Source organism: Ambystoma mexicanum, chromosome 13 (genome assembly GCF_040938575.1).
Source record: "Ambystoma mexicanum isolate Mex_15411 chromosome 13, UKY_AmexF1_1, whole genome shotgun sequence".
NCBI lineage: Eukaryota > Metazoa > Chordata > Amphibia > Caudata > Ambystomatidae > Ambystoma > Ambystoma mexicanum.
The window spans coordinates 498,622,663-498,647,502 of record NC_090938.1 but is presented as its reverse complement, the minus strand read 5'-3'; the positions used below and the strand labels follow the sequence as shown (position 1 = coordinate 498,647,502).

At 47.8% G+C, this 24,840-nt stretch overlaps 1 protein-coding gene across 3 annotated transcripts in view; it reads left to right on the top strand.

Moving 5' to 3' along the window:
- NSF (N-ethylmaleimide sensitive factor, vesicle fusing ATPase) overlaps window positions 1–24,840 on the top strand; it is a 1,025,749-nt gene that overhangs the window by 683,666 nt on the left and 317,243 nt on the right. For all 3 annotated transcript variants that reach the window (XM_069634162.1, XM_069634161.1, XM_069634163.1), the window contains one exon: window positions 22,993–23,067. In XM_069634162.1, coding sequence (XP_069490263.1) covers window positions 22,993–23,067 — 75 coding nt within the window. The remainder of the gene's footprint in view (window positions 1–22,992; window positions 23,068–24,840) is intronic.

Here is a 24,840-nt window from a genome sequence, read left to right as displayed (position 1 = left end):
CCTCAAAATCTAAGGGCTCATTCTACCAGGGGTATCGCAACATCCTCAGCCCTTCAAAGAGGGGTGCCAATTCGAGATATATGTGCGGCTGCCACATGGTCGTCCGCACATACATTTACCAAATTCTATAGCCTGGATTCCTCCTCTAGTCAAGAAACTAGATTCGGCAAGGCTGTGTTACACTCTGTCCATTCTGGAAGGGTAACATAACTTTTATTACTCCCGCCTCCAGTCACAATACCACTGCTATGGGAGTCTATCTAAGATAAGGAATACGTCGGAGGACACAATCCCTTCGAAGAACTAGTTACTCTTACCTTGTAACGTTCTTTCGATGGGATGTTCCTCCGACGTATTCCTTATCGACCCTCCCATCCATCCCCGCAGTATGACTTCCTGTGGGTTTGCAGCCTATGCTCCTTCAAGGTGATTAGTCTAATCCAAAAACATTACTGGGGACTACAAAACGGAACTGAGCAACGGACGCTGCGCGCGGCCTTTATAGGCAGGATGACGTCGACGTCGGCACGGAGGCCGTCGAGGGTCATCGACTCGGCGATCATCGACGCGCAGCGCCCTCTGGCGAAAAAATTTTCCGAGGCCAGCAAAGCTGAAGGATTTATATCTAAGATAAGGAATACGTCGGAGGAACATCCCATCGAAAGAACGTTACAAGGTAAGAGTAACTAGTTCTTCTCATTTAAAATCAACTTTTATCACAATTTTGATGAAAAATTTCTATCTTTTGATGACTCATAAAAAACCAACGCTGATGGCGACACTGCAGAGTCTGTACACCATTCCTGCCGCTGGTAATCTTCGATGTTTTATCGTCCTCGCAGTTGGGCCCAATTCATGACCGAGTCCACAAGCAAGAACCTGTGGCCTCTGTGGGCTAAAAAGCATCTACATCGAAGACCACCACGATGACTGTCTTTGTCTCCACCTGCATCACATCATACAAGACTGCAAGAAATGCCAGTCTTTCTCCATCAAAACATTGAGGGATCATCATCAGCGTCTCGTAACGTGGCTTGAGGATGCTGACAGTGCCTCTGACTCTACTTCCATACAGAGCCATGCCTCTCTATGGCAGGGTAAGACGGCCCAGCGAACCACCTCTAGTAAGAGGTCTAGATCGCATTAAATCTACGCCAGCAGCAGGACGAAGCACAGGGATGCTTCAGATGACGAGCCACGATCGTCTCCCAAAGACAAGTCATCGCCCAAGGTCAGTGCTCGGGCGGTCTCTAAAGACAGGCAAACCCACTTCTAAGTCTAGTGGCCATTCTTTGTCATCGACGGTCAAATCTACACTGTCCTCTTCAAAGGTGGCTCCAAGTAAGCCCTTGTCGATGCCATTTTCTTCTAGATCGTCCACACCGAGATCAGCTTCACTGTCCATGAGTGCCCCGCTATCAAGACAGTCAACGACAACGTCGACCAAGCAGTCTACCCCGTTGAAGTCTTTGTCAGCGACCGATATGGCCACGACTATTGTATCCTCGTTGACGACCAAGTTGACGGCAGAAACTGTATCTTCCCACTTGGTCACCACTACAGCACCATCAATTGTTACAGCTACTTCTGACACCACCACCAACCCAGTGTCACCGATAGCTGCGCTCCTCTCGGTCTGCATACCCAGACCCTAGCGTGGGGCCTCTTCCAGAAGGGACCGTGATAGTGGAACCGAGTCTCTCTTCCTCTGAGGAATTGGAGGGCCGGTATGCAGAGCCTGTTATGTCACCTCACACGTCATGAGACACCGCCTCCTAGGAAGCAGCCTAGTTGTGGTAAAGCAAGCCTCATAAAGCTGCCAGACTTGCCACCATTACACCCTTCCCCAGCAGGGGACGGCGGGCCTCCGGTGCAGCTAGCTCAGCCAATTCCTCCAAAGAGGATCATGTCAGTGGACATTTTAACAATCCTTACTGCACTGGTGGCTACATTGCACCAAAGGCTTCTAGCACCGGCACCAATTCTGGTTCCTCCACAGCAACCTCTCGCAGGCGTTCAGGCCCATCGAGTGAGGATAACGTTCCCAACTCCTGAGAAGGGTTGAACACCAGCCAAGGCTCTGGCAGCTGTCAGGCTGGGATGGACACTGATCGAGAAGACCTGGATGATGTGGCATCAACGCATACATCCCATACTGACGAGTTTGAAGACTTTGTCCCAGCCGACGGGAAGCCTGATGAGTTACCAATCGGAGATTCTCCGCCTGATGAAGTGGGGGCTTTCCATGCACTCATGGGCAGAGCAGCCAAGATATTCGGCCTTACCCCCTGAGGAGCAACGCAAGTACAGTGTTTTATATCAGCAGAGGGAACAGCGAAGAAAGTCGGTAATGTCTTCTGGAGGACTTCTGGGAGGATGGCCTAGTCACCTAGGCGCCTCCCGCTACTGCTCCCGCTAAAAAGGACCGTTTTGACAAAAAAATACAGGGCCCCAGACAACTGCCTCTGCATCCAACCTACGCCAAAAAGCTCAATACTACTGCAGCCACGACTATCGGGGCTGCCAACGCCTTGGCCATTCTCGCACAATATGACCGCGAGTTGTGGTATAAAATGGGCCCTATCCTAGAGTTTCTGCCTGATGACAAAAAAGAGGCAATGTACATTTTCCGCTAGGGCAAATTGGCATCAGACCATGCCATTACAGTTTCAGTGGAAATCAGTGACACTGGATTTCGCCAGATTCGCAATGGGGCGGTTCTTCGCAGACAAGGTTGGCTAAAGGCTGCAGGTTTCTGACCTGATATCCAATCCCGGGTCGTAGATATGCCTTTTGATTGCATGGACCTATTTGTGGAAAAAGGTGGATGATGCCTTGCTCTCTATCAAAGCAGTCGGGGAGACCGCTCGCTCCTTGGGCACGTTGGAGCAAAGCAAAGGCAGCAGTCCTTTTGTGCTGGAAAAGGGCTTTCTGGTAAAACTTGGCTCTACATACCAGTCATCATCTTCATACAAGTCACCTTACTCCTCAGGGGACCAGTACAGAAGAAAGGGCCAGTCTTGTAGAGGCTCACAGGCTTTGGCTCTTCCCAATCAAGGGGTCAATCCGGCAAGCAACCATGATCAATCCAGGGCCCAGACCTCCTGCTTCAGCACCCCATTGGGAGGATGACTGTCCGGACAGAAGACATTTTGCCTTATTTATTATCCTTGGCCTGGTCAGGCTTGACTCACTCTTCTATCAAAGTGCACCTAGCTGGGATTTCTGGATACAACCATTCCACAGGCACACCATCCCTGTGGTCTCACCGGCTAGTGAAGGAATTCCTCTGTGGTTTGTTCAGGTCTTTTTCACCCATCTGTCACCCAGTTCCACTGTGGGAGCTAAATGTGCTACTCTCAAAGCTCATGAAACTGCTTTTTGAGCCTATGCACAAGGCATCCATCAAGTATCCTTCCTGGAAGATCACTTTCTTGGTGGCCATATCATCGGCCAGGAGAGTGGGTGAGATACAGGCGGTTTCCTGCAAACCTCCTTATTTAGCGTTTCACAAAGAGGCTATCCTTTGCACTAACCCCACATTCATGCCTAAGGTGCTGTCCTCTCTGCACTTGATTCGGCCAGTGGTTCTACTTGTGCTCTTCGACACTCCAACATCCCCAGCGGAGCAGGCACTGCACACACTGGATGTGGTGCAAGCTCTCAAGTACTATGTGGCATGTACCAAGTCATTCCATTCAACTGATGATTTGTTTGTGACCTTTGGGCCTACTGGGTCAGGGAAGGCTCTAAGTTGTCCATTTCTGCCATCAACATGCAGGAAGGTGCAGGCTCACTCCACCAGAGCAGTGGCTGTTGCCACTACGTTACTTTCCGGAATCCCGCTGCCTGACATCTGCTGTGCAGCCACCTGTAGATCGATGCATACATTCACCAGGTTCTACTATGTTGACAGATTTGGCGGAAGAATCAAGGGTCGGCCAATCGGTCTGAGGAACCTGTTTGCGTGAGGTTAGTAAGTCTCCAATGGTAAGTTGTGCTGAGAGTTTGCCTCCGCCCGAATGCATTGTTTATTAATACTGCTTTGTAATCTATTTACAGCATGTGAATCTATGAAAGATCCAATGCTGGAGAAGGAATAACTTACTTCCCTGTAGCTGTGGTTCTCCAGCATAGATATCTTTCATAGATTCACGCGCGATCCTCCCTCCTACTCTGCATGGCTCGTCTTATGGCTCTTACTGTTCATGTGGGCTTGTCAAAATCTGAAGATGGCCGACAGGGGAGGAGCTAAGGGAGGTGTTCCTATCTGTCGTGGGCAGTATGACCCAAAACGACTGTACTAGAGCACAAAAGTCACTGAAAGTTTTGGTTTAAGTTTAACCTGCTCTGTTACTGTGGATTCCCAGCCTGACGATGCGGAATATTCACAGCATGTGAATCTTATAAAGATACCAGTGCTGGAGAATTTGAGTTACAAGTTAGCAACTTATTCTTATGACTAATGGGCGTTGCTGCTGCAACAGTAAGATCTTTTGTGTTTATTATATAATGTCTTGCTTTTACTGTGCAGTTATGCTCTCAGTATGTGATTATGCACTATGGACTTTATCTCATGCGGTTTTGTACTTGGGCTGATCAATACATATAGGCTAATATTTGTACAGGGTTGCCTTAATACAGTTGTATGTGTATGTACATGTATAATTGTTGGTGGCAATCGCAAAAATTGTGCAATTGGAGGTGCCCCCTTTCACATACACATACGTTTAAAAATCTTTGACAAAGATATTTCTTCAGAGCGCATATTTAAGAAGCCTTATAGTGTTTGGGATGTCAAACAAAATATCAATCCATTGCTATATTAGGATTGTGAATACTAGGCAAAGATGGCTGTCCGATTTTTACTAACCATAGAGCGGTTAAGAAGGATGGCTTGGCCATTTAAATGTGCACTCGAAATAGGAGTGGTTTACGTGAGCAAGCACCGAGCAGGGTGAGAAACGCGTTACATTTGTTTTCTTTCTTGGTGCCAGGGCTTTTAAAATAGTTTAACAATACATTTTTAAGAATTTTTATTTGAAAATCTTGGAGCATTGAGCATAATTTGAGGATGGCAAAGCAGAGTGCGACCTGTGCACTTTTGTGGTCGCCGAGTCAGATGAGTTTGGCACCATTATATGAATAAGTATTGGCGCACGGAGACTGTGCTTCACGATGGAATGTTTGGAATATATGTGTGTGTGTGTGTGTGTGTGTGTGTGTGTGTGTGTGTGTGTGTGTGTGTGTGTGTATATATATATATATGTATATATATATATATATATATATATATTTCTGAGGCTTGTGGATCTGCTTAGATCACATGCTTTGCAAAAGCCAACATCTAGTGGTAGTTGCGGAGTATCACATGATTTATTTGGAAAACTTGAAAAGGGACGTCGACTCGGTGTGTTACTAATACTACCCCTAGTGTGACAACTATTGTACCCATGATCCTTCACGCGTCAAGGTGCCTCAGATTGTTTTTTTCCACCATTGTGGTTGGTCGATAGTTTATGGAGTTCTTCTGGCTTTGATTAGACAAAGTTCAAATTTAGACATTCTTCCTATCCTTTATACATCCGCCCATAGCCGCCACACTACTAACTGCTTCTGCGGCTTTCAACGAATGGTGCCATTTTCGATGATGCTGCAACCGCCTCGAACGACTATTGCAGCCTACACAGGCTTCACCGGACCTCGGTCCGTTACAGTTGGGAGAGTGGGAGGAGGTATTGCACATCTTCGCTTGTTGGAGAATGCCTCTTCCTACCCCTTATCTTCCCTTGCATCGCTACACTGCCATTTCCATTCATCTTGGAAAACACATCATTTAAGTTCTGCCCATATTGTAACAATAAATATTTCCCTGGAAAGACAACCACAAACTGTGCAATCACTGTCTGCCATGGGATCACCCCTAAAAGAACTACAAGTCCTGCAGGCTCATCCGTCCCAAAATTATGAAGGACCGTCAAACCAAATGCCTGGCTGCCCACACCATGCAGGCTGAGGCCTCCATAGACGTGGCGGAGGAATCCAGTGAAGGCAGCATAGACATCCTGAGTGACACAGAGGGCGATTGGGGTTAGAAATAAACCCATGTGCAAGCCTCGGACTCCAGCAAGCAGGCAAGCGGTCCTGTGACTGAGAAATCACCCAGCGGCAAAGGCACACACTCGTCATGCCACACTAAGCACACACCTAGTGGCCGAAGGTCAACCATGATGTCGTCTGTTCAGAGCCACGCCGTGCCTATGGAGAGATCCTCGAAGTCACCTCTGTCCTCTGGGCAATCGCGTTTGTATTTGCCGCACCGTGGCCTCCGAAACAGGCACCGACCAGGCCTGTTTCAGACACCACAGCTAAAAAGGCCCTCCTTTCGCATGCCGAAGGCCATTCGTCGAAAGGTCCTTTGACGCGCCCTCTACCATGTCCAAAATGAGGGAATTTATTAAAAAGCATGTCCTGGTCTCCCCTTTAAAGTTAAAGATGTCAACACCCAAATCTTCAATGCCCTTACCTTCACAGCCTTCTACTCCCCTAGATAATGGCTGTACTCCCTCCAAAGACACCCTTTCAGGGGCCCTGTGTCACAAGAAACCTACATCCTTGCGAAACACCCCTATCCTCTCAGCATTTCCTAGGTGTCATGGCCACTAGACAAGGGGCCAGTCCTTCCTCATCCCCAGCGTCCCATTGGACCCAGTCCTGGCGCCTCTGGCACCAGGCTCATGTAAAAGTGTGCTTTGCACACTCTATGCCAAGGGCGTGTGCAGCTGGGCTGGCATGGCCTTAGAACAGAACTGGAAGGCACGTGCCACAGTCCCAAAGAAGGGCAAGGTGTAGTCAGTAGGTGGGGCTAAAGGGAGGGGCTTGAGTCAGCCTATATAAGGCCAGCCGATCCACGTGCCTTCGCTTCACGTTATTCTGCTTTCAGCAACGTAACGCTCTCCGCTGTGCTTACCTGCGCATCACTGGATTCCTGCAGCCCCATCCTGAAGACATCCCTGAGAGTGCTCCTTACCTGCAGTCTACCGTTACATCGCCGTGCGCGCCATTCACCTGAACCGAACTACTCCATCGCTGAGGGCGCTCCTTACCTGCTGCTAGCCGCTACATCACTGAGCGCGCATCTTACCTGCTGCCAGCTGCTACATCGCTGAGAGCGCTTCTTACCTGCAACCCATCGCGGCCAGTTCGAAGTCTTCCTTCTCACCGGCATTCCATCACAGTCAGAGTCTTCATCCTGCAACCGCGAATCTTCATCGAGAATCCAGATGCCATTCTTCGTCAGCCTGCACCCACGAGGAAATAAGAACACAACAGGTTAGAACTCATGTGCATATCGAACGCATGGTCGCGTCATACAAGAGACTAGAGTTTCCGTATAAAGACCAACTTACTTGTAACTGTTGAAACTCCATCAGCCTCTAGAGACTTGCGGACTCTCTTCGGTCCCGACATAGCTCAACATTACAAAACTACAGGGCTAACACCCATCTCCCGAGCAGCAGGCCCAACCACTATCTGGAGGGGAAGGCGATTCCGAAGAGTCAAGTCAAGGGAGGGCTCCAACTGTGCCCCAACACCCCCACAGAGACCAGGTGAGCGTAACATTAAGTCAACTGAATCGACCCAGAAAATGTTGTATAGGGTCATGAGGAGGATATCCTGTTTTGTGGACTTCATGGACCGCTAGCCTAAAAAATTAGAAACCACCAGGGTTTAACACAGGGAGGAAGGGTAGCCAGGGTTGAACCACCTGCCAAGGTGCCACGCCTGGACACCTCACAGCCCAGCACCTCCACCCAGACTCGTACTACTCCAGTCACATGACCCCTCTTGGGATCTCTACATTGTAGACCCCTCAGGTTCTCAAGAACCTAGTTTCCAGTGAGACCAGGGGGACCAGTATAACCAGGACCAATATGAAGACAATGACGACAAGGACATCTACGTCATCCAGTCCCCAGACAATTGGGATCAGCCAGTTTCCTGACTCACCGATTGACGGTCAGCTCCAGTACAACGAGCTGCTCCTCTGGGCCGCCCAACATTTCAAAATAGACAGCCAGGAGGCACAAATCGACAAGGATTTTGTAGAGCACATTCTGGTAGACAAAAAGTCTGCTACAGTTTATCCCCCTTCTGCAATCGGTCCAAAGGCACATTCAGCCTTCCCTCCTAACACCAAACCTTACAAGAGCGGTCAAACCCCACATCGAGAAGGTGTTTTTTGGACGGCTCCTACTGACCCACTGTACGTCAGGGGTCAACTAAAACCTGATTCCGAAGTTGTCACCACAACAAGGAAGAGAGCAGGCACACCTCTGACCTCCGCAGGGGCCCCACCTGATAAGGAAAGCAAAACAAGTATACATTTGGCAGAAAGGTGGCATCCTCAGCTGCCTACCAAACCAGAATAGCCAACAATATCAACTTCCGGGCTAGCTATGGTTACCATAAATGGGACAAACTGGAACAACACTTTGAGGCCGTCTGAGAGCCTCTAAAGTCACAACTCCTAAAAACTTTGTCAGAGGGCAAACAAGTGGCTAACTGCATTTTAAAAAACAACTTGCATGCTGCCAACCATGCAGGCCTCATCATAGCCGAAGCCACGTTAATTAAGCGCCATGTCTGGCTGAGGCAGTCTGGCTTTAAGCTAAAAACGCAGGCCACGTTACATAAAATGCCAATTGAGCCTAATACAATGTCCGGAAAGTCAGTTGAGGATGCTCTCAAGAGTGCCAAGGAGGAATGTGACACCCTAAAATCTCTTTGACAATTATCCAACAAACCGTTTGTCCAAAGGGGGGGGGTCATTTAACACAAGAAGATTCCATGGGCAGGGCCCACACCGGTCCTCTAATTATGGCCTGGGTAGCCAATCACCACCATGGGGCCCCCCCTCACAGGGACAGTCCTCCTCTAATTTTCAAAGAGGCTACAAAGGGTCCAGGAGCAGAGGTATAGCCTCCTCCACCAGTGGCTCCACTCAACCCCAGCAATAACACCCCACTCAAAGTACCCTCCCATGCTACTCCAGTAGGGAGTGGAACTGGCGTGCTTCATGTTCATCCCCTGACAAACTGGCCTGCTGCAAAGGCAATAGCGGCTCTCCATCCTCACCAAGAAGAGAGCCCATATCCAAGCCCGCATCTCCGTGGCATCCAACAACTCGGCTGAACTCTTTCAAATCTGTAAGGAACTGGCCAATCCTGCCGCAGACTCTACCTCTCCTGTACCTTCCCAGGCCCTCTGCACGGTACTGGCTTCTCACTTCATTTCTAAAACTCAAAACATCCTGTCCTCACTCTCCTCCTATCGCCTCCTTCCTTCCATTCCCTGCCCCTCCTCCGTCCCTTCTGCAGCCACCCCCCCTCCCTCCTTCTCTGCCTTTGCCCTTTTCTCTGCAGACGAAGTTTCTAGACAAGTCTGATCTATGAAAGTCTTGTCGAAACAGGTTCACCCCTGTTCCTCAAACTATCAAGGACCATATCGACTCCCTGGCTCCTGCCCTGGCTGATTTCTGCAATCACTCCTTCGCCACTGGAGTCTTCCCATCCCCCCTGAAGCACTCCCTTGTGCACCATCTTCTTAAGAAACCCTCTGCCGACCCTTCCTGCCTGGCCAACTATTACCCAATCTCCATCACTCCCTTCCTGGGCAAGCTCCTGGAGAAACTGGCCATCTCCTAGCTTAATCTCCACATTGAATCTGTTGGTTGTCTTCATGACTATCAGTCTGGCTTCAGAACTGCCAGAAGCATGGAAACTGCTCTCCTGAAAATCCGTGAAGACCTGCCCTCCAACCTCGACTCCAACACCCTGTGTGTCCTCATCTTGCCTGATCTCTCTTCGGCCTTTGACACTGTCAGCCATACCATCCTGCTCAACCGTCTCTGTGATAACCTCGGTATCACTGGTCAGGCTCAGGCGTGGCTGACCTCTTTCCTCTCCGACCAACCCTCCCAGGTCCAACTCTGGTCCTTCCTCTCCGATATCTTTTTCTCTACTTGTAGTGTCCCCCAAGGATCTAACCTCTCTCCCTGGCTTTTCAACCAATACCCGGCACTCCTTGCCCACCGCATCGCCGCTCTCTGCCCCAACTTTCAGTGCTATGCGGATGATACTCCGCTTATTTTCAGGCTACCTTCGGCCTCCTCCTCTCTTTCCCTCATCTCTGACTGTCTGTCTGCTATCGAGGAGTGGTGTGCCGCCAATGACCTCTGCCTTAATGCCAGTAAGACTGAGATTTTACTCATTGGCACAACCACTACTCCTTCCCTGCAGCTCTTTGGCTGGCCTCTCTTGGCCCTCTTCCTGCTCCCACCTGCAAGGCTAAAAACCTCAGGGTCATCTCCGACTCCACACTCTCCTTCTCTCCTCACATCTCGGATGTCTCTAAGAAGTCACACTACCAGCTGCACCTCCTCAGAGGTATTCTTCCTTTCCTCTCCTTCCCCCAGAAGCTCACCGTCTCTAGAGCCCTGGTTCTCTCTAGTCTGGACTATTGCAACAGCCTCTATCTAAATCTGCCTGCCTCCACTTTCCGCCTTCTGCAACTTATCCATAACAGGACTGCGAGACTTGCCCTCGGCCTCAAGCCCAGGGATCGTATCTCTCCAGGAATGAAATCTCTGCACTGGCTCCCAGTGGCTGCAAGGATTAAGTTCAAAACCCTTTGCATTGTCCACAAGGCCCTCTGGGGCCTGGGGCCGCAATACCTTCAACTCTCTCTTCCCAAATATCTTCCTTCTCGAGCTCTTCGCTCATCCGCCTCCAACTCCCTCAGGGTCTGTCGCTTCACCAAGCAACAAGTTGGTGGTAGATCACTCTCCTCGGCAGGGGCCTCCCTCTAGAACAGCCTTTCTGCCTCCCTGAAACTTGAGGAGAACCATCTCCGGTTCTGGAAGCACCTCAAAACCTTCCTCTTTGCTTCTGCGCTTTCTCTCACTCTCTCCCCTGCTGAATTCCTGGTTGAAACTGCACTGACCTTGGGCCCAGGCCCTGCCATTTGCACACCTGCACTGCCTCCCTGGCAATCCCCGCACCTGGGGACTGTTTTCTGTATCGCTACAGTCCCCCACCAGCACTTATGTTCTGCTCTTACCTTGCACTTGCCACCATCCGGCCGTTTATCTTATTTATTCTACTATCCCATGTACTGCACTTTCCCGGCACCCTCCCCCTCGCACTTTTCCCCTTCCCCCTTCCCATGCACTTGCGCAATCTGAATGACACCTGGCCTAGTAAGATCGTTGTCTGTCTTCCCTCTATTCCCCCTCCCTTGCCTCGTCACGCCTCGAAACACTTGTGTATAGGCGCGTTATAAATGACATATCATATATCATACCCACGCATGGGAGGGGGATCACTTCGGACAAGTGGGTGTTATTCACCGTGGCGGGTGGATATTGTATAGAGCTTCTACAAAAACCATCCAACCCCCCGCCAAGACACAGCAAATTTTGCATGACAACGCTACAGGAGGTAATCCCTCTTAAAACAGGGGTATTACATGTCAACATTGGATATGAAAGATACATACTTTCATATTTCAATATTCCTGGCACACAGAAAATATCTGCGCTTTCAAATAGCGGGAGAATACTACCAATTCAAGGTGCTCCCCTTCGGCATAGCCTCAGCTCCAAGGATATTCACAAAGGTACTAACTGTGGTAGCGGTGCACCTAAGCAGAGAGTCAATCCCAGTTTACCCCTATATAGACGACTGGCTGATAACAGGGGAATCTCTTCAAATTTGCAAATACAACGCCCAAAGAACAATCAAACTGTTGTTCCAAGTGGGACTCTCTTTCAACGAGAAAAAAATCAAGTCTCGTACCCAGTCAAATAAAACAATTGCTGGGAACAATCATAAACAAAAGAAGAGCTGGTTTTCCCCTCAAACGAGAGTACAAAACATGCTGTTGCAAGTACCTCACGATCTAGCCAGTCTCCAGATAACCGTACGCAAGGCAAGGCGTCTGCTTGGGATGATGGCCTCATGCATTTAGTTACACAAGCGCGCTGCGCATGTGCCCAATGTAAGAGTGGTTAGCAAAACAATGGTCTCGGGCAAGCAGTCAGTTGGACGATCTAGTGGTCGTTTCGCTAACCCTTGTACATACTCTTCGCTGATGGCCTGAGGACAACTCGATAAAAGGAAAGCCCTTTTGCAATCCACTAGTTCAAGCGATACGAACTTCAGATGCCTTGCTCTCAGGATAGGGAGCCCACTACCTTCACAACACAGCTCATGGCCAGTTCTCAAGTCTCTGCAAGCTTTTCAGCAGGATCTAGTATGTTAAACAGTGCAAGTCCTCACAGACAGCACCACTGCCATGTTTTACCTAAAGAAGCAGGGAGGCACACACTCTACAAGTCTGTCCAGGCTATCCCAAATAAATCTGGAAGTGGGCACTCAAGTGGAACATGTTCCTAGTCTCTGAACACGTTGCAGGCAAACGCAATGCTCTAGCAGACACTCTGAGCAGAAATCCTCGACCCAAGGAGCACGAGTGGCAAATCAACAAAGATATTTTACACAAAATCCTCTCCCTGAGGAGTCATCCTACTATAGACTTGTTTGTCACAAGCCTAAATGCAAAATGCTCAGACTTTTCATCCAGATTTCCCCAACCAGGATCCAAGGGGAACACCCTGTGGATGAGTTGGTAAAGGAAATGCGCTTACGCTTTTCCACCAACACCACTCCTCAGCAGGATAGTGCACAAGATGCACCAGGAACGAGTAACTCTAATCCTGATTGCTCCCATGTGGTCAAGAGAACCATGGTTTCCACACCTACTTAAACTAGCAATGTGCAAACCTATGAAACTTCTGTGCCCCTTCAACATGCTGTCCCAGCACAGAGGGGACAACACTCCATCCACATCCTCAGTCTGAACTTGGCAGCTTTGCTCCTGAAGTCCTAGAGTTTAGCCTTCCTCAAAGGTGTATGGATATCCTCAAGGAAGCATGGAAACTCAACACCAGACACTTTTACTTTAACAAATGGAAGAGGTTTGTTGTCTGGTGCAGATCACAATCGAATGTTCTCCATCCAACTTTCTACACTACAAATTTACTAACTAGACTCTGCTCTTGTATTTAATTAGATCAAGGTACACCTAATGGCCCTGTCCACGTACACCACTTCCCAAACCAAAGTGTCTTGTTGGAAAGATCCTTTTCTTTTCTTTCTTTAAAAAATAAATGCTATTTAAGTTCGGCAAGTACATATCAATTTGAAACAAACTATCTGGTCAGCGGTATACCTAGTACTCTGCAATTCACATTTCCTACATAAATATATTCCACCCCCACCACCACATTGATACAGTTGTACCATCAGTCCTTCCCCTTGACCAGAAACTCTCTAAATTCACCCCATATATCTCGGGGGCATGACATCATTAGCTGCATTTGCACATACGCATCAACACACTCATTAGTCCATGTCTGCTCTCTCAACCATTAAAGGATATTTGTACTGCGCACTAGCATCACCGGAGTGGTCCCCTGGTGCTGTGGCGGCTCTGGAAAAAAAAAAGGTAAACGGAGGACGGGCGGGGGGGGGGGTGAGTTGGTGGGAATAAGTTGGAAAAGTGCAAGAGAGCAGTGATATGCTGTTGGCGGCCTAAGCCCAGTGGGCCCGTTGGCTGGGCTTGGGGTGTTTTACGGTCGGTAGTCGTCGTATGCTGTTGTGCGAGTCTGTGTCGTTTATTTTGTTGTTGCCATGTAGTTAAGTTTGTGCGGATTGTTGTGTTGTAGGCTTGTGGTTGTGTTTGGTTAGAGTATAAGAGGTGGCTGCAGAGTGGTGAAATTGTTAGTGGATTGGTTAATTAGCATTGCTGTCTGGGAGCGAGGCACTACATTTCCATGTTCTCTCCAGGTGGGGTGCGGGAGCATCTCTGCGTCTCTGTCCTGATCTGGGCCGTCCGATACTTAGTCCCTTTCACACATGGCATCCACTCAGATTCATAACCTTACCCAAGTTCGGCCTCTGCCACCTGCGTGACAGCTGTCTGTATGCTTGGCAGGCAATCGTTTGTGCGTCCGTTCAAATCTGGCCCAGAGAGCATTCCCAATCCAGTCGCTGCGCAGCATCGACTAGCCAAGGTTACTCCATCCATATGTGGCGGGTGGTTGGCATTCATCATTTTATTCAGATGTTTATGCAGGTTATCGCTCCCAGCCCCTTCAAAACGTGGCACATGCAAGCGCTGTTACGCTCACCTGGCTCCCATAGAGGAGTCAATCGGAACTGGACAGCTGCGGTCTCCACCAATGTGACGCGTAGGGCTGAGATGACGGACTGGACTGGCCCACCTAGCTTCGTTTGCGTGGCCCGTAGGAATATTCTTCTGCAAATGGAGAAAGGGAATTAACCACCCGTGGAGTTGAGCGTAAATCCCCCCACCCCCGCTGTTCTCCCCACAGATCACCTTTGATGTCCCCTCTTATAGTCTCACCTGATGGTTTGAAAAGATGAGCTCTCCATCCTGCATTGAGCGCAGAGGCGCGTTGATAACCAGTTGCTTCACTGGCTCGAAGGAATTGGTGAGTTCCAGAACAATATTGACTCCGAGATTCCCGGCAAAACGCCGTAAGTATAAAGTTTGTAAGAGTTCAAATGCCTGACTTTCACTCTTGTCCGATTCCTTGCAGGTTGCAGCTTGACCCTAATGAAGAGTTCCTCGTGGCAACCGGTAGTATTCTGGTAAGGATTTGTATTTTCCAACACAGTTCGATAAAATAATGTCAATATGTAACCTGTTGCTTTCTCCCTTATTCAGGCGCTGAGAGAAAGTATGAAGTCCTGGGGAATAATACCTCCGGCGGTAAAATCAGGTAAGTCTATTGTGGTGAGGAGGGTTCCACTTGTTAGTTCCTTTGTTTCACCTTGCTGTCCTTTTGTTTCCCCTTAGGGGCCGGGGTTCGGCGAAAATGCAGCGGAAGCTGCGCCGACCCGTGAAGAGGAATAGTACCCCCAGTGGTAAAATCAGGTAAGTCTATGGGAGGGTAACTAATATTCCTCTGTGTATTCCCTTGGCTCACCTTGCTGTTCTTGTCTTCTCCTTAGGTGCCGGAGTGCGGCGGGAACATACAGGAGGATGCAGTGGAATGTGAAGATGCTGCGAAGGCCGGTGAGTTCAGCGCAGCACTGCAGCAGGCGAGGCGACGCGCATAAAATAACTTCTTTCTTCCAGCTCGAAGGCGCGATGGATCGGGAATTCAGGTAAGGATTAAAGGTATTGCTCTTGTTCTAACCTGTTCTCCTTCTTTCTCCCTTTTTCTAGGAGCTCCAAACTCGAGGCGGGCGTGGCAGAAGGCTGGATGCAGACTTGCAGGCACGGTGAACGTTATGCTGCTGGATGCAGAATAACGCGAAGCGTGTGCTGCTCTTCGGGCGTGGTTTAAATAGCCTCCAAAGTAGTCCCTGGTAAGTATTCCTCCCCAGCCCCGCCCCAGTAAAAAATAGTCCCTAAGTAAAGTAGTCCCTTCCAAGCCTCTTTTGGCTTGGAGCTTTTGCAGCATGGTCTGCATCAGGTAAGTTTTAATCTATGAGCCTGGCGCCATAGGCGCCAGGACTGGACCCAAATAGCCCCTAGCAGGGGTTGTTGGGCTTGCTTAGGATAACTTGATGCCTGCTTCTGGGGTTGCTGGACTTGGTCTGGGTCCCCGGGGGTAGGCATCATGACAGCCTTGTCCTACATAAACAAAACCTCTAAGGAAAACAGACCAGTTCTGTGTTTCCATAGAACCTGGCAGGGAAGGTGACCACATTTCTAAAAACGCTATCTCCAGATGGATAGTCAAGTGCATTTAGCTGTGCTATTCAGTATCTAAAGAGACCCTACCTTTCGCACTAAGAGCTCACTCTATCAGAGGTACAGGAGCTACTTTAGCATTCATTGCAGCTGTCCCCGAGATGTCATTTGCAAAGCAGCTACTTGGAGCTCTATTCATACATTTACCCAGCATTACTGCATCAATATACACTTTAAAGCAGATTTACAGGTTGGACAAGCAGTGCTAAAAGCTCTATTTGCCATTGTACCTTCTCACAACCCGCCTCCTTCTCCAGGTACTGCTCACTAGTCTATGCAAAGCATGTGTTCTAAGCACATCCACAAGACTCAAAAGGCATACAATACTCAACATAATTGTATTTTTGATGTTAGTGTTTCTTTATTTATTTTGACATTTGTAAAGCGCACTCAACCCTGAGGCATCTGGGTGCTGTTTTTTGACAATGCAGCATAAAGTACATACATACGTGCGTAACAATTCTCAGTAATCTGAATCATTAACAATTCAGTTGAGAGTTCAAAGTAATGCATACGGTTAGCAGTGTTAATAACAGTATATATTTCAGGTGGATTGGAAGAGAGAGCTACTTTAGCAGGTCTTGTGTGAATAGCCCGTTTTTCAAGCTTTTACGGAAGGACCAGTAGGAAGATTCAGATCTTATTGGTGATGGAAGAGCGTTCCAGTGTTTGGCAGCTACCACTGGGAAGCTGCAACCTCCTGCTTTCTGCTGTTTGAATATGGCTATTGTGAGTAAGTGCAAGTGGGCTGAGGAAGTGGGTCTATTGGTTTGGTTTTTAGTGACTTTGTTGGATAAGTACTTGGTGGCAGAGTTGGACGGACATATGTGTGTCAAGGAGAGGGTTTTGAACAAGATTCGTTTGTGGACCTGCAACCAGTGTATTCGCTTAGATTCACATTCACCCACCCTTCCTCCCCTCTTGGAGTCAAAGGTGCATAGATGTTTATTGCTCTATCTCCATGTTCTGCTTTATTACATCTGTACCCGCGCTACACTTCATGCAACCTCATGTCAGAAATAAAACAATCTGTGGGACCTTTATGCGTGAAGGACCATGGGTACAATAGACGTCACACTAGGGATAGTATTACTAACATTCTCAGTCGATGTCCCTTTGAGTTTAGAAAACAAATCATGTAATACTCCGACTTCCACTAGATGTCGACCTATGCAAAGCATGTGAATCTAAGCAGATACAAGCCTGAGAAATAAGATTACGGTGAGTAATGTATTATATATATATATTTATATATATATATATTAGTCCTATTCCAACTGAAGGAAATCATGAAACCAATTGCTCTCCTGTGAAACAGTATTGGAGAGCCACTAACATCCTCTTTAAGAAGAAAAGGAAAATTACAAATATTCTTGAACCTTTCTAATTTAACTAAGCCAAACTACTATTATACTTCATCTCCAACATCTAACTGGATGCTTTTGATCCCTCCACAAGGCTGTTCCGCAATATCTGTGTGTTTGTCTCTCTCTCTCACTGATCACTTTCTTCTTTCCTCTCACCTGACACTCTTTCCCCCAGGCAAAGCCCACCCCAGCACTGCTACCTACCTTGGTCATTCGGCCCATGAAGCGTGTGTCAGTTGATACCTTTGCCTCCACCTTCTCTGTTCCCCCTACTCCTGCGGCTGACTCATCTTGAAACAGCCCTCTCTAATCTGCATCTTGCCATTTCCAACACTCTGGACATCCTTGCCCCTGCCATGAGAATCCGTCTGAAGCCTACCTTCAAGTGCAACTCTTGGTATGACTCCGACCTTGCCGCCCTGAAACGCAAATGCAGGGTGGCTGAGAGAAACTGGAGGGCTTTCGGTGCATCTTCTGACAAACTGGCCTGCCGCCTGTTCCAAAAGCAATACAGACTATCTGTCCTGTCCAAGAAGAGAGTCCACATCCAAGCCCGCTTCTTTGCTGCCTTGAACAACACGACTGAACTCTTTAAAATCTGCAAGGAGCTGGCCAATCCTTCTGCAGTCTCCACCTCTCCTGTTCCCTCCCAGGCCCTCTGTAGGCCCCTGGCTTCTCACTTCTCTACTAAAATTCAGGACATCATGCATGTCCTTGCTCTCCTCATCCTCTACGGCTCTCTGCCAACCCCCCCCCCAAGCCGCTCTCCTCCACCTCCTCCACCTCCTTTCTCCTCTTTCTCTCGGATGATATTTATAGACAAGTCCGATCTATGAAAGTTTTGTCCAAGCAGGTGCTCCCCTGCTCCTCTAGAACTATCAAGGACCACATTGACACCCTCACTCCAGCCTTGGACGATTTCTGCAATCACTCTTTCACCATTGGTGCTGTCCTCTCTCTCCTCAAGCACTCCCTTGTGCACCCCCTCCTTAAAAAGCCTTCTGCCGATCCTACCTGTCTGGTTAACTGTCGCCCGATTTACATCGCTCCTTTCCTGTGCAAACCTCTGGAAAACCTGTCCATCTCTCAGTTTACTCTCCACACTGAAACTGTTGACTGTCTCCATGACCGCTAGTCTGCCTTCAGAGCAGCCAGAGGCGCGGAAACTGCTCTCCTGAACACTCAGGAAGGTCTGCTCTGCAATCTCGACTCAAGCACCCCTTCTGTCATCATACTCCTTGATCTTTCGTCTGCTTTTGACAAGGTCAATCAAACCATCCTGATCAACTGACTCTGTGAGAACCTGGGCATCACAGATCAGGCCCTGGAGTGGTTGACCTCTTTCCTCCAGGACCAACCCTCCCAGGTCCAACGTGGGTCTTTTCTCTCCGCCACCTCTCTCCACATGCGGTGTCCACCAGGGCTCTAACCTCTTATCCTGGCTCTTCAATCTCTACGTGGCCTCTCTGGCCCACCTAATCTCCACCTTCTGCTCGAACTATCTGTGTTATGCGGATGACATGCAGCTCTCTTTCTGGCTCCCTACAGCCTCCTCTCTCGCACATTCCAGACTTTCTATCCATGATTCAGGATTGGTGCGCCTCCAATAATCTCTGCCTTAATGCCAGTAAGACCGAGATCCTTCTCATCTGGACCCCTGCTCCCTCTTTCCCCTCTCTTACTCTGGCCGCCCTCCATGGGCCCTCTTCCTTTGACTTCCTGTGAGCCAAAAAACCTTGTTGTCATCTTCGACTCCACTCTATCCTTCATTCCTCACATCAGACCTTTCAAAGAAGGCCCACTACCAGCTGAACCTCCTCAAAGGTACTCTTCCTTTTCTCACTTTTTCCCAGAAGCTCATTTTCTCAGAGCCCTGGTTCTCTCTAGGTTGGACTACCGTAACAGCCTCTTTCTCAATCTGCCTTCCTCTACTCTCCGCCCTCTGCAACTACTCCAGAACAGGACTGCAAGTCTTATCCTTGGCCGCAAGCCCAGGGACCGTATCGCTCCAGCCCTGAAATCTCTCCACTGGCTCCCAGTGGCTGCAAGAATCAGGTTTAAGGCACTCAACATCATCCACAAGGCTTTCTGGGGCCGAGGGCTGCACTACATTCAACACTCTCTGCCTAAATACCTTCATTCTCGAGCCCTTCACTCTACTGCCCCCAACTCTGAGTGTCAGAGGCTTCTCCAGGCAGAGAGTAAGGGGCAGATCACTTTCTTCTGCAAGGTGACTCCCTCTGGAACGGCCCCTCTCATACTTGAGCCGGACAACCTGAAGTTCTGGAAGCAGCTCAAAACCTTCCTTTTCTCCTCTGCTTTCTCTCCCTCCCTCGCTGACCTACCTGTCTGCTGCACCGACTGGTTGCTTGGTTACCCTCAGAGTCTGACTGGGTACCTGGCTCCTCTTGACCGGTCTCCCCCGCACTGCCTCCGGGCCTGTTTCGCACTAGGGGCTGAAACTGTAGCCTCTACAGTCCCCGCTTCCTTGCACTTACCCAGAGCCGCACTGTCCTGGCTGCACTTACTCAGAGCAATGCTGCCATGGTTGCACTCCTCTCCCTCCCCCTACATTTCCCCCGTCCCCTTCCCCTGCACTTTGCGTTACCACAGTGGCACAATCTGAATGACACAAGGCTTAGTAAGATTGTTTATCTTGTCTCCCCTCTGTACACTCCCTTGTCTTGTTGTGCCTAGAAACTCATGTGTACAGGCGCATTATGATGATTTATCATATCATATACCATGCGCAATGCCTTTCTCCTAAAACAGTTGATCCTTGGACTCTCCCCACCGCAATATTTTTAAGCAGCATGCTGAGGCCTCTTTGCAGCTTTTCTGGGACTCATCCTTTTTTGTCATGCACATTTTATGGATACCCTTTGCTGCTCCTTGTGACGATTCACTAGGTGTCATCACTTCTCCCCCGGGGGTAGGCCCTTCTCATGAGGCTAGCGAGGTGAGGCTGCGACCCAATAGTCTCCATAGGGGTGGTTTAATGTAGGAGGACCTCATGGGGAGGGTCTCCCCTACTGGGGATAAGGGCAAACATCTGGGTGATGGCCTTCACAACACCCAAACCTACCCTAAACCTCTAGCACCTTTTCACACACGCCGCTCTGACTGACACAATCATGTGCTATTGTAACATCAGGTAAGTTTCACCAACTGAGATGAAGATCATCCAAGATGCAAAACGTAACACCATGTCAGTTTCATCAACTGAGAAGATCGTCCAAGAAAAAAAGGTTAACCCCATTTCAAGTACTGAGAAGAGGTGGCCCCAAGGAGCCATGAAGGGTGACTCATGGAAGGAGAGAACATTCTCGTGCTCTGCTGGAGAGTGGTCCCCAAAACAACATAAAAACAGACAAAGGACTTGGTGAAGGAGAGAACCGGCCTGAATGCATGCCAGCTGCGATGGAAAGCGGCACGTGAGACAGTCCACCTTGTGAAAATCAAATAAAGGCGGAGCAGAGAATGCTCTGGGGAAGCCGAAAGCAGCCATCTGCTGGAGACGAAAAGCGGTTGGCGAGAGTCCTTTGCCCGGTAGTATAGAAATGGTCGGGAACATGGCTGTAGTGGTGGCGTGACTTTGAGAAGGTGGACCGCGGGTTCCTGCAGCAGCACCTAGACCACCAGTCTGACGAGCGGGGAGGAAGAACATGGAGTAGGAGCTGCGGATACAATGAAGGCCTGTGCAATGTTCTTGAATGAAGCAAGACCCCAGCAAGAACCGGCAGAGCGTCCCAAAGCCAGCAAAGGTAACTGGTGAAGGGGAATAAAGCTTCAGAATAAATGCAAGTCAATTGGAAATACTGAATGCAAATTGATCAAACTGGATGATACAAGTAATCTTTCTTGTGGCAATACTTGGAAGGAGAGTGAATCTGGTGGGCCTAGCGAAAAGCGGAGGAAACTAACGTTTTGGTTCCCAAACAAGATGAGCATCTGTGACCCGGAGCAAAACCAAGTAAGTACCAAAGAGAATCGTCCTCAAGACAGTGGCAGTGAAGTCCACTGGCCACCAGGAAGGGGTCTGGGACCCTGTCCATCTCAGACAATGGGGAAGAGGAATCCACTGGTGATATAAAAATGTTCTGGGACCCCAACAACAAGACATTGATGCAGAGAAGAAATCTGCCTCATAGTGGTGGAGATAAGCCCACTAATGGCAAGGGAATAGGGATCTGGGATCTTAAGAAGATTTGGAACATTGTTGACAGCGAATTACCAAGGCAAAGCATGTATCAATCTGAAAGCACTGAATATCAAGTAACACCAGGAGAAGGGAGTCATTCTCCTTGTAACAAAGTAGAAGTAGTGGGACATCAGAGGGAATGGAGTCATTCCCCCCCCCCCCCCCCCGGCTTTGTGTGTCAGGAGAAGAGCAGGAGACGGAAGGCATTCTGTTGGCCCTGAAATAGAAGTCCGGTTTGTGACACTAGGTGAAGGGAGTCCTTCCCCATTGTTTCTATTGGAACTTGTACAGAATCACACCAGGAGAAGGGAGCCATTCTCCTGGAGAGAACATTTTATAAAGACCGCTTTGAAACCTGCAAATTCTGGGAAGGGACTCACTCCCCCATGGTGTTTGTTTGAAGGAAACCTTTTGGTAAGCAACAATCCAGAAGCAGGAGAAAGGAGCAACTCCTCCTTAAAGAAGGACATTTATGGTGGTTTACTCTTTAGTTTTAGTGTGTGAGGGATAGAACTAGGTTTTTGACACAGGACAGTGGTTTATACTTGGACAGACATCTTAACAGGCACTTTTGGTATTGGGTTTGAGGCAGGCAAACCCCTCTTAGAAGTTGATAGTGAGGACCTCTTTTCCATTTTACTAAATAAAAGTCTATAACCAAATCATGCCACCTTGTGTCAGTCTCCTTCTTAGACACACTTACATCTTCAGGAACATACTCATATTAATGAGGACCCATTCTGATTGAAACTCGTCCTCACTGGTCGAGAGGTCCTTTCACTTGTGGGATCGGCCATGCACTTGAGGTTAAAACCTTTTTGAGCTTCTGCCAATACTCTTTTGGAAGTCAAGCACGCTAGCGTGGAACAGGTCGGCAGGCGTATAGAGCAGTGAAATGTCTGGTTAAATACAGATCCTACTTTCATGTTCAATATTTATCTACAAATTATCACTTCAATCTTTAAATCCATTGAGGTGTCTATTGGTTACTTAATTTTCCCTCTTTAATTCATCTTCCTAGACCGTTTTATTCAGGGAAGTGCCTCTTAAAAATATTCTCAGTCTAATCAACACAAAATGTACAATCCCATCAGTTGTAGCGGAACATGTTCCACAAAGGTTGATTTCCATACACTGATTTACGTTTGGCTTCAAGAGTTTTTGAACTGAAGCTTTATTAGAGACAGTCCTGCCCTGGAATGATCATCTGATGAAAGGCAGTTTCGAATCTTCATCAAGGCTCCAAGCCGCCTAACTAATCTCACGGAATAATCTGATCTCTATCTTTGCCTGGGCTTATTCCCACTTCCTGAAAGGGAGGTTTAAGCAACAAATAGTGCTCGACAACTTGTAATCCTAATCTGGCCCACTTAACCACCAGAACACCTACCTAACCCTGCATGGTCGTTTTATCCCCTTGGGAACCCTGACAATACGTTTCCTTTAGTTGGAGCAGTTTGTTTATTTTTACTTTACTACATGCTCTGGAACTATCCAGTTGTCTGAGTCTGTGTTTCGTTTACCACATATTTACAGTACTGTTAGTACATTCTAATTTTCTTTGGCTATTTCCAGGCATGACCAACAGACCAGACCTGATAGATGAAGCATTGCTCAGACCTGGCAGGTTGGAGGTGAAAATGGAGATAGGTAAGTGGACTGGTTGCTATGAGTGTTTTTTGATGCAGAGCTAGTACTGAGTATAGATATACAGGAGTTTATCCTGGAAACCGAGTTGGTAGAGAATGTGTGCAGCTACAGGAAATGCACCCCTCTGTTATAGCCTTTGCCAACTCCTTTGCCTTTGTAGGCTGATGTATGTTGTAGTTTTAAGTTTTCTTATAGCAGAATATGTATGGGTTAGTGCTGACAAAGTTCTTCCACACCTGTGTATTTGCAGTTATGTTACAGAATGCCGCATTATGTGACATTACAATAGATGGTCTTTACCTAACCGCTTGTCCTTTTGTACAATATTTGAATGGCACAAAGATTGTAATTTGAAATGCTGTTAAGGCTTTCGGTTGTGGGTGAAATAGGCCTGACTGTAAATCCTGGCGGAATATGTTTTGATCAATGTTGGTTGTTCTTGCATCCCGTTCCCAGAGAGAGGTTGGTTCATACGACCTTCCCGAACGCCCTGATATATAGTCCATTTGGGCATGTGGGGCGTTGGAGTGGTGGTGGTTTGCCAGGATGTGGCGGTCTTGCTCATTCAGTTGTGGCGCAGTGAGGTCATTTGGAGGGTTTCATGTTGAACAGAACTGTGATGGTTTTGAGGGTTGAATTTTAACGGCTGCAGCAATCTGTTTGGGAAAATATGAAGGTGTCCCCGCTCACCTTTGTAAAAAATAAAAACTCAGTAAGATTTTCATTTATTATTTTAAATAGTACACATGTAGCATTTTTAGAAGAAAGGGTCATGGGTGCCAGCAAATCTGAGATCCAACAAAGTCGAGGATCCACCACCAACTATGAATTTGCACCAGACTAAATGGCTAGAGTGGACAAGTGTTGCACCAACCCATAACAGTCCCACAAATCCAGGGAACGGCACACATTTTCTGAAAAAATGATTATTTTTATAATACATTAGAATGTATCTTTTCTTTTACATCACAAAACAAATAATTCATTTAGCACGTCTGATAGTACAATGTCATTACATAGATAATTGTATAACTTGACATGATGAACGGAGCAGGTGATGACGGTAATCTTCATGATGACACGCAGTATAACTTTGCTTTCCAATGTGTTTTCAGTTTAAACAACTTGTGTTCAGGGAATGTCATCTGTTTAAAGCATGCAACATTAAAAGAGGAACTCTTTCTGAATTATATGAATACGCAATGTAAGGATTCAGAAATGCAAGACGGACACACAGGTATAGTTATCTCACAATTAGCCATGTTGTTAAATGTAAAAAGGGGTGAGACAAACGCCTATCATTCCCTAACCGAAAAAAGGAAATCCCTGCCTAACAAACAAAGACTAAAGAAAAATGATCTAATGCCCAAAATGTATCCGACCCTCACACTTGTATACACACCACAAGTATGCAGGAATTGGTAGACTGTTTTGAACTCAACAAAATAACATAGAAATTAAAACTCAAAAGTCATAAACATTCATCCTTGTGATCAGGGTTCTATTCCCTTATGTGAGGAGTCAGAAATGCGAGGTAGACAAGTAGATAAAGGTTTTTCACAAGTAGTCATTTTTTTTAGATAACAAGGGTGTGATAAATACCTCGCTTTCCATATCATAAGTAGAATTTCCCTACCTGTCAAACTAAGACTGAATTAAAGCATTCTAATAAAAGGTATCTGTCCCTGTTATGACATACATATACATACAACAAAATCATACAGGTATCAAATGACTGTTTAAATGCAATTTTATATAACGTTTATATTCAAA